This window comes from Nestor notabilis, unplaced genomic scaffold (genome assembly GCF_000696875.1).
Source record: "Nestor notabilis isolate BGI_N333 unplaced genomic scaffold, ASM69687v1 scaffold24933, whole genome shotgun sequence".
Classification (NCBI taxonomy): Eukaryota; Metazoa; Chordata; class Aves; order Psittaciformes; family Psittacidae; genus Nestor; species Nestor notabilis.
In genome coordinates, this window is record NW_009922825.1 from 8773 (window position 1) to 18975 (window position 10203).

Genomic DNA, 10203 nt, shown 5'->3' on the forward strand with positions numbered 1-10203 from the left:
ACTTCCTGTCTACCTTTCCACAGGACCTCTAAACCTCAGTCAAAATGAGCAAAACTTACTCAGTACCAACCTGGTAACTTGTATCCCCTCTCTATGAAGAGTAGAGAGGGCAGCCCCAGAGGATCAGTGTGTTTTGTCACAGCATCGTATTTACAGGGACAGTGGGGAAGGTTGTATCAAGGGTCCTGGTGGCCATTAGGACCAGTTTCACAGCCCAGGTGGTGAGAAGTTTGCATTGGCTGTAGCTGGTAAAAGAGACCCAGAGCTGTAGGATGTCATTGACTCCAGCTTTAATAAAGCAAGTACTCACGGAGATGTGTACAGGCTGCAGTGAGAGAGCTTGTGTGCGACCTTGGCTTGTGTGTTACCTCCCCTCATCTACCTCCTGTATCTAACGGGAGCAGACCTGCACAGGAGCTCTTTTCTGCTCTTGTTTGCTAGGAGGAAGTCTGTATAGAGGATCCTGTGTAGACAGGTACTCTTACAGCCTCGTGATTAATGGTACTCTATTTGTGGTCTATAATCTCACACCTTTTCAGATGATTCTCTTTTGGTTTTCTAGTTATTGTGCTGTTGAATATCTTCGAAAGTTCTCTCAAGGCCTGGGAAAGGATGCATGGATGTATCTGGAGCAGTTGTCTAGCCTTGTGGGTGATGAAACAGGCAGTTAGCTGCAGAGAGCATGGATGCTGCTCTGCTTGGGGTGTTTCGCTTTAGCTCATTAAGTAGAACCTTGTGCTTTGAGCTTAAAAGTTCTGCTCCTGGTGTCCAGCCTACTGGATGAGGCTGTATTTTGTATGTTGATTGTGTCTGGGACCATAGAGCCATCATAAACAGCATTATCTCATTCTATTGAGGAGGAGGTGATGGTGAATCTGGTTTATTGTCTCTTATTGAGGAGTCCTCTGGCTCCTCTTCGATGGAATTCTGGAAATAATCCACTGTGTTGAGATGAGGCTTATGCAAGATGATGTAGCATTTAGGGACATAGTAGGTCACCAGGATGCCCAGACTGGTTACCAGAATGGTACCAATCTGAGCCACAGGCCTGAGCACTGTCTTCAGTGTCACAAATACAGCAACGAAGAAGATGCAGATGATGAAATAGATGAGGAAGGCAAATGTGATCCCTCTGGCAAAGTTGTACTTGTTCCCAGAGGATTGGACCATGAACGTGCACAGGAAGCAGACAGAGCCCAAGCAGCCGTTGTAGCCGTGCATCAGAGCAAAGGCAAACCAGGACTCTGTGTTACACAGGAGCAGAACCTCGGTGGGCAGCGACTTGTAGTCAACCACCAGGTAGTCGGGGCCCAAGTGGAGGTAGCCAAAGCAGAACAAGCACTCAGGGAGCAGGCACAGGGCAACAAGGAGCCAGGCCCTCCTCTGGGTCACCCAGTGCAGGAAGGTGGGGGCACAGTGAGGAAACTCTGTCACAAGGGTGATCTCAAGGGACTTGATGAAGAAGGTGGAGAAGCAACCGCTGAGGCACAGGGTGTAGACTATGGGCTGGATCATACAGACCGTGCTGCTGGGCTTCCCTATGTAGAGACAGCAGCTGAGGCACAGCAGTATGAGTGTGAACAAGGCAAAGAGGCTCAGTTTGCCTCCAGAGGCCTGCACAAGGGGAGTCTCGAGGTTCTTCAGGAAGAGCGCTGCTGCCAGACAAGTCAGGGTCAGGGTGATGCACATCAGTGTCAGCAGGGCGATGGTGAGGGGCTCATCCCAGAACAGGTACCTCTCACTGCGGTCGTAACATTGCATGCTCCGGGCAGGGGACCACTGGTGCTGGAGGCAGGAAGTGCACGTGGAGCTGTCTGCAAAGCAGCAGTGAGAACCTGGTGAGCACCTCGCTGCAGGGAGTGCTGCAGCCCTTCAGGATGGAGCAGGCAGGAGTTGGGTGCTGCTTTGCCTCCTTCCCCCCTTCCTAAGTGTATGGGACTTCCAAAGTTTGCGATAGTTTAATCTCTTTTCCCCCCTCTGCTTCTCCAGCCTCCCCCTAAAAGGACCCACATATTTCTTGGCTCTTTTTTCCTTGTGCCCAGGAAGGATCATCAGCTTCTGAAAGATCCCAGACTTTCATCATAGGCCTCAATTCTACCTATGACCCCAGAATTTCATCATACCCTTCTCCTACCTCTTGAGATAAAACATAGCATTGTCCTTACACATTCTCTTTGGGATCAGTAAAGGAAGGTGCCCCACTAAAGACCTGCAGAGCAAGACTGAGCAATGCACAGAACAAGAGAGGCAAATACTCTGTTCTGTCCTTACCAGTCCTGTGAACCTGTGTGATCTCCACCAGTTCACAGACATAATACCCAGTCAAATCCATCGAGTTTCCCAGACCTCACCTTTAGCATTCCAGAAGCTGTTCTCTGGACAATCTATACAGTCATAGCAGCAGAAGTGGAATCCTTTTATTTGCCTGACCTGTCCTGGTTTACACTTTGTGAAGCACTCTGATGCGGGGTCCTAGACACGAGGAAGAATCAGCGTCAGGCAGATGCTTTCAGAAGCACCCTATCACCAAACACTAGAAGCCAACTGTGCTGGGATCAAACCTTGCCTGGCACTTAAAGAGCTCTGGGAATGCCTTTTCATAGTTTAGCACAATGGAGATGGATTACGTGTTTGCAGAGGAGCAAGAGCTGGGTCCCACACAAACCTTGTGGGAGCAGCATGCAGGCAAAGAGCTCCTTGTGAACAGTCCTGGCGAAGTGGCAAAAGAATTTACTTCACTTGGTGATTGTTTATGCTTTTATCCACTGTTTTACCTTTTGATTCTCAGTGTGAAACTCAATCTGGGACTCATTGATGTATAAGGACTCTCCGTAGTCACCCACAGGCAGATAGTGAAGGGTGTTGTTTTTCCAGGACCAGAATATAAGCCTGAAGCCAGTGTTTGTGCCATGGGATTGATCAAACCTGAACTCTTGGCCGTTCACCGTGAAGGGAAAGTTATTCATGAACTGCAGCAGCTGAGGAGAAAGTGAAAATGGACAGTAAGTAGTGGTACAGTTGATGTTCCTCTTGGAGGATCACAGTGCAGTAAGCTGAAGTCTGGCTGAAATGAGTTGTCCCTTAGGTGGGCCGTGATTGTGGTTATGGGCCTTCTGGCTGGATTATCAACTGTTTGATTAGTGGGAGCCAGAACGTAGCTTAGAGAGGGGAGAAAATTCTTCCCTGTGAGGGTGCTGAGGTGCTGGCACAGGGTGCCCAGAGAAGCTGTGGCTGCCCCATCCCTGGCAGTGTTCAAGGCCAGGTTGGACACAGGGGCTTGGAGCAACCTGCTCTAGTGGAAGGTGTCCCTGCCCGTGACAGGGGTTGGGGCTGGAGGAGCTTTAAGGTCCCCCCCTTCCCTCTCTGCCTGCCTGCAAACTGGGTGAAACCCCGCAGTTTGTCCCCTTCCCTCACCTGCCAAGACCTGACGCGTGCTCTGGGACACGCGTGCTGGGTGCACCCCAGGGCTCGGTGCAGAGCATGGGCCACGCTGTAGACAGCGGCGTGCACGGGCTGCACTTGTGCTCGGTGCAGCGTGGGCAACACGTCGTGCAGCGAGACGTGGTCGCACTGCCTGCAGCGCACGTCCAGCGGGTCTGGGTTCAGGAGGTGGTTCTCTTCCGTCGACTCCTGGCAGAACTCTTCTGAAGAGGTCAGCAATGTATTCCTGGAAGCCAGGGAGTGGGCTTGTTTTCATAACAAAGCCTAAGACTGTCCCAATGCTCTGAATATTTGGGATGGAGGCAGCTAAGTCAGACAAAATCCAGGTTTCGGTGCCAATCCAGACTTTCTTGCCCAGTCCCATCCTGATGCTGTGTTCCAGCAAGGCCTGAGCTGACAGACTATGGGCAAAAAGGAGAATGATGTTGGGAAGCCAGGGAGTGGGCTTGTTTTCATAACAAAGCCTAAGACTGTCCCAATGCTCTGAATATTTGGGATGGAGGCAGCTAAGTCAGACAAAATCCAGGTTTCGGTGCCAATCCAGACTTTCTTGCCCAGTCCCATCCTGATGCTGTGTTCCAGCAAGGCCTGAGCTGACAGACTATGGGCAAAAAGGAGAATGATGTTGGCTTCGGTCTTGTTAATTAAATTAATGGTGTATTCCAGGTACTGTTTGGAATCGGGGTCTGCAAGGTCTATAGGAATTATCCCCTCGAATGCAATGCAGATGCTGTTATTTTCAGCTATGTTTAAAAATTGCTCCTGGGCTCCACGGCCATATTCATCATCGCTTCCAATGGTGGCAATCCAGTTCCATCCAAACTTGTTGAGCAGCAGGACCACGGCTTCCGCCAGTTTCTTATCGCTGGGAATGGTACGGTAGAAGGATGGGTACAGCTCCGTGTTGCTGAGCGTCTCACTGCTGGCTCCGTAGCTGACCTGCGAGTTAGAGCGCGAGGGAGAAAACAAGGCAAAGAGTGACGCTGGGGGAAGTGCTCACTCTCCACCTTCTTTGCTTAGTCTTGGTGCACGAGATTTTAAACAGTGATGGGTCAGGAGAGTGGGAAGGAAGAACTCATCTAAAGGGATGGATAGGTCCACTGTGGCTGCAGTTACCAACAGAGCCGTAAACTGGCCAAACACTTGTCTCCGGTAGCGCTGTCCTACATGGCCATCTCCTTCCGCTGCCATTTGTGTCCCTCATCGCAGCACCAGCCCTCATCACTAATGACAGCAGTAATTAGCTGCTTTGTACACAGGGTGATGCAGCCGAGGTTCAGAGTATCCCAGCTCAGGGCTGCACTTACCTGACCATTCGAGCTGGCTCTCTTGTGCGAACTGAGAACTTGCCTTGTCAGAGGTGTTTTCATGGGATCCTCCTGGTTTACAGTGGGGGCTCTGTTATTCCCATTTTACATGGATCACAGAGCAGCCCAAGTTATCCCTCTTCTCCCTGGGAAGTTAGACACTGGACTGTGTCCAGGAGGGAAGTTTAATGACTTACCCAGGCAATCTGTAGCAGAGGAAAGACTGGAATCTGCTTTACCAGTCCTAGTTCAGAGACCTATAGCATCGACAGCGTTGGTGATCCAAACCCTTCCCTGCCTGAAAGGGGAATTCCTGCTTCTTCAGGGAGTCTCTTTACCTGTGGGATCCAGACGAAGCTGAACAGCTTGGCTGTTAGCAGGCAGAGGTCTGTCTTGTACGGCCCGATGACGGCGGTCACTCGAGGCTGGTAGTCGCTGTAGTTGCAGAGGACGCCGATGCCCGTGGTGCCGTTCTGGGTCAGGAATAGCAGGCTGGGCTTCAGGGTCACGGCTGGCTCAAGGCACGTGTCGTACATGTCATAGCCCAGCCTTACTCCCGGGAGAAGGGAAGTGGAATTGTTGATCTGATCGATCGCAAACTTCATCCCAAGAGCCCATATTAGCCCATCTATGTATAACCTGCAGTGAGAGGACACAGGAGTGATGTAGCCTGTGAAGGCAGTTACAGTGGGGATCGGCTTATTCCACGTTCTCTGGCACTTGAGCATCCTGTCTGTTGCCAAGGCAGATGTCAGAGCATCCCTGTACCCACAGCCTTTTAAATCTTGTCTTGTGAGTAGAGAGGCTCTGAGCACCTTTCACATCTGATTAGTCTTGTCTGTCCACAAAGACATCTGTGCTTCCTAGGAGAAGAAAGAGAGGTACAGAGAGACCTGTAGCACATTTACTCCTGCTCTTAGCTTTGTGTACTGCCACGAAGGCAGTGGTTCCCACCGTGGTGTGCATGCTAATTCAGGAGAGGTGTCCTTCTTCCTGTCCCTATTCCACTGTATAGCTCAGTGCACTGGGCATATTCCCTGCCTCGTGGCCTGCAGAGATGGAAAGATTCTTGGCCCATGTTTTTCGGTGCTTTGTTGCTGCCAAAGCAGCAGGTAGGACACTAGCATGTCTTTTCATTCTCCTCACAAAGAGCTGTAAGTAGCTTGTAATGTGATGGTGTGAACCACCTTGGTGTAACTGAGTAGGAAACACTGATCACGTACGGGCAAGCCTGCAAGCCAGGTGATACTGTGACCTTGTGCACAATATTGAGTGTCCTTTTGCCTCTTAAAAGGCAATAAATAGCACAATCTCACCATGTCTGCAGAGTGCAGGGCGTGCTTCTCATTCCCTCTGGAAGCAAAAGCAACTGCGTTAGATTCCAAGCACTAAGGAAGCCAGTGCACTAAAAGCTTTCATCGGACGGGGGGTGGTTGTAAGTTTGAGTGCACGGGAGCATCGAGCAAACGCAAACCCATTTTGCAGCTCAAGATCAGAACAGATGGCACAGAACAACCACAGCTCCAGCACCTCAGGGCTGACCTTTGTTCCCATCTCACCTTTAGTGATCAGCTCTGAGACCATCGGTCACTCTCAGAGTTACTTTCCTTTCCCTCCCCAGCCCAGGTGACCAAACTGAACATGCACTAAGGAAGCTGATGTTCCTCTTACCTTTCACACACAAGTGAGGTGGGCTCCGATCGTGCCGTCAGGTTTAGGGTGTCCGTTCCAAAAGGGAACAAGCCTCCTATGATATAATCACCCGGCTTTCTAAACTGAGCTGAGAGGCACGTGGGTTTGAGGGCTGCTGCACGGCCCAAGCTCCAGCACAGCAGCAGGCCAAGGACCATTATTTGTCTGGTTTGGGGAAACCCCATCGCAGAACTGTGGGGCAGGGGATCCAGTCTCATCAGCTCCAGTTCGGTCTCTTTAAGTAGAACTTGGAGAGATGAAAATGTCAGGGAAGAATTTGTTTAGCAAAATGCATGAAGTGTGTCAATAGTCAAATACGCAGCAACACCCTGTGAGTGTTCCTGGTTGCAAATCCCTGGTTTCCTTTACTCAGTGAGCAGCCTTTACTCGAGCAGTGACTTGCTGAATTCTCCGTTGCGGCTCTGGATGCCGGACTGTTGCAGAGGAGGTGGTAGTCCCTGATTAGCACACACATCTTTTGCTTTAACTGCCCCCTGTCCCAGCCAAACGAGAAACATCATCTTTAATGGAATGTGCTTGTAGAAACTGTCCCTGTTGGTGGTTTTCCCAGACAACTGCGTTTGTGACTTGTGTAACACTGGGAGCAGATACCAATCCATGCAGGTTGCTCGTCCAGAAGCGTTGCCAAGGAGAATGAGCTTTGGCAGGAGCAGAATCCCAGTGTGCTTTGTGGAGAATGGGGCCTGTTACCATCATACAACCATTACACGTGGGGAGGATGAGCAGGATAACATTTACTTGCTTCCTGCTGTTACCTGAAGCTCTCTCTCATCTGAGCATTCACTTGTGTGCTCCCTACTTACCAGCAGCCTGCCCTGGAAGAGTGTCCCATCATCTGTTTCTAAACGCACTTCAGCATAAGTTATGTTGCCTGAACTAAAGGGTGGTGGTAAGAGACTTACCCAGCAGTCATTTTTATTATTGCTCTGTTTAAATTCAGGGTCACCTCAGCGTGGGGACCACCAGCCCTTCCTCAGAGCACTGCCAGGACTCACCTGGAGCAGGCCAGCCCTGGGCTGCAAGGTAGGTGACCTGTTCCTCAGCCGTGCTGCTGTCTGTAGGCACTTCTTGTTGCCTCATCTGAAGTTTTCTCCCGCTGGGCTATGGTGGTAACTTCAGTTTAACCCCTTCGGTTTGGGTACAGGTTCCACAGTGTGTCATTTAGGTTGCACCATGGTTTGGTTTTTGTCAGGTTTGAGTTTCAGAAAACAGAATAGCTCTGAATTGGAAATTGAATTCACTGCGTTTTATTGGCTTGTTTTATATTTACACTACATCCTAAGAACTGCTTATAGTGGCAAAGTGAGGTACCTCTTCTGCCACAAGGGTAGAGTATGTATGAAGAGTATTTGGGTACTTCGGGCAACCACAGCGGTACGTTTCTACATATGTTATATAGGTATGTTCATGTATGTTATATAGGTATGTTCATGTATGTTATATAGGTATGTCCATGTATGTTATATAGATATGCTCATATATGTTATATAGATATGGTTATACTGACATCCTTTCAGGGTGATCTTCCCCTTAATGGAATGTTTAAGTATTAGCTTCAACTGTTTAACTTCCAAAAGGTTCCAAATACACATTCAGCTGCACAGAGGGAAGGAAGTGTAGAAGTCACAGACAGAGGGAATCACTTACTGCCACCCGTACTTCCATGTGCAATCAAGTGGCACAGGAGAGAGTTTGTGATGACTTTTGTGCAGAATATTCCACCTCCCTCTAGTGAGGTGCCATTTCTGCATTAAACCTAAAGAGAGCAAAACCATTCTTTCACTCAACATTGTTTGGCATAACTTAAGGCTTTTAATACATGGCAGAGATGAAATACCAGCTGTGTCTGTATCAGACAGCAAGGGAGGCCCAGCATTCTGGAGTGTGTAACAAAGAACTGCTCCATTGTAATACATGGATTTATCCTACGGAGCTATTTAATCACTTTAAGGTGGTCTTAGCAGAAAGGGAGTGATATTTGTGTGTTCACACCACAGCAACTAAACCTCCACTTAGGACATTCAGGGAAATCCTGTTTCCTGTCTTCAGGCAAAAGACAGTGTTGGCAGATGTGAGCTGTCAGAACAGGAGCTCAGTACACAGCATCTAACTTCATCTGGGCTATTCCTGATGGCTGGTTCCACATCTGGCCACTCAACGAACAGACTTTGCTAGTAGAAGACAAGGCATGAATAGGTAGCACCAAGTCGTGCTCCTTCCAACACCACAAACCCACCAAGTGTTCCTAGAAAGGATACTCTGCAGAAGCACGTTATAATTCACATAATTTAATGTCCAGTTAATTTAATCTCCATGAGGTAACAGTGATTTCCTGAATCCTGTAGTGTTCCATCAGGCCAAAACACCTCTGCTGAGATACAGTCAAATCACGTGAGCTTCTCCCTCCTCCCCAAATAATCATGACATCCTGAACTAAGTGTGGTGCTGTTCCAGCCTTCAGAAAGCTGAAGTAAACTCATTGTACATACCTGGGGCGTGTGTGTGCACACCCGCTGCCTGTGACACACAGGGATTTGCAACAGGGGCCGCACAGAGCAGTGACTTCCAGTACGAGTCTGGGTTTCTGCCCGGACACAGAAGTCATTTTGTGAGCGTTTGACACATTCATTAAACAGAATTAATGAGAGCACAATTGAGGAGCATGGCTGGATGGACAGGATTGAGCAGTACGCAGTGAAAGCTGTTCTACATCCCAAGGTGCACAAAGCAGAGAGGAAGGGGCAGGGAGGCTGCACAGAAGGTCAAGCTTAATGCATCCACGCCCGAAGGAGGGGCGGTCTCTCGCAGTAAGGACACAGGGCACCGTTTCCCCCTCCAGTTCCCGGGGACACAGGATTAGCAGCAGTAACCAAATGAGTCTGTGACCACATGGAAAAGCGCTTCCTTTCAGCCACGTATCACTCCGGGTTCTATTGTCAAGGTTAAAGCAAAACAGGGGGAACACACACACACACCCCCCAGATCTGTTCAAGCGAACAGCTTGTAAACGGAACTGGCAAGGGGAGCTTTGCTGCAGAGCGTGTTCAGACCCCGCACCTGACTCTTGTGCTGCCACACGAGGGCCCAGCTCCTGCTGTGAATGCACAGAAGCTGCTGCAGCTGCAGTTTGGCTTAAAGAAGAATCAAGCCCAGCCTAGCCTGGAGACTTGAACCGAGGGGCTTGGAGCCACATGAGCTTTAAGGTCTGTTCCAACCCAAACTATAAGTCCATAAGCACGCTGTGCTTCTCTTAGTGTAGAGCCAACACACATACACATACATATAAAAAGTAGGTATTTTTCTCTTAGGGAGCGAGGCACCCTGAATAGCTTTGCCAGCTCCAACCTGGAACAGGAAAGGGAATGCGACCACGGACAGCGACCCAGACCCCGCGTGCCTGGGAAAACCCCCTGTTTCCACCCCGTTCCCCTCCTCCTGCGCGGAGGCGGCTCCCGAGGGTCCCTGCCTAGGGGAGGTCGAGCAGCTGGTGCTGTGCGAAGAGCTCCTGGGTGATGCTGTAGACGTCGCAGATGTGGGGCAGCGCCTCCCCCAGCACAGCCACGGCGTCCTCGGCCGTGCCCACGTTCATGGTCTCCAGGAAGGCGTTTCGCGGCGGCAGCGCGCAGAAGGCCACGGTGGCGGCCTTGCGGATGACCCAGGGGTGGTAGGCGGCCAGCGAGGCGTTGTACGAGTCCGTGCAGATCGCGGATGTCCGCGAGTCCTCCCCGCCCGTCCTCAGCCC

The 10203-nt window shown here is 50.3% G+C and overlaps 2 protein-coding genes across 2 annotated transcripts; both read right to left on the reverse strand.

Moving 5' to 3' along the window:
* Positions 1-849: 849 nt before the first annotated feature.
* On the reverse strand, positions 850-6598 carry LOC104403617 (taste receptor type 1 member 3-like). The gene is given in 8 exon segments (XM_010011823.1): positions 850-1814; positions 2352-2472; positions 2775-2978; positions 3415-3646; positions 3648-3829; positions 4030-4380; positions 5087-5387; positions 6420-6598. Coding segments are annotated over 8 exon segments (2535 nt in total).
* Positions 6599-9927: 3329 nt separating this feature from the next.
* On the reverse strand, positions 9928-10197 carry CPTP (ceramide-1-phosphate transfer protein; the record flags this gene model as incomplete). The annotated part of the gene is made up of 1 exon (XM_010011822.1): positions 9928-10197. A coding segment is annotated over one exon (270 nt), but the record flags the coding sequence as incomplete, so codon positions are not given.
* Between the last annotated feature and the right edge of the window lie 6 nt (positions 10198-10203).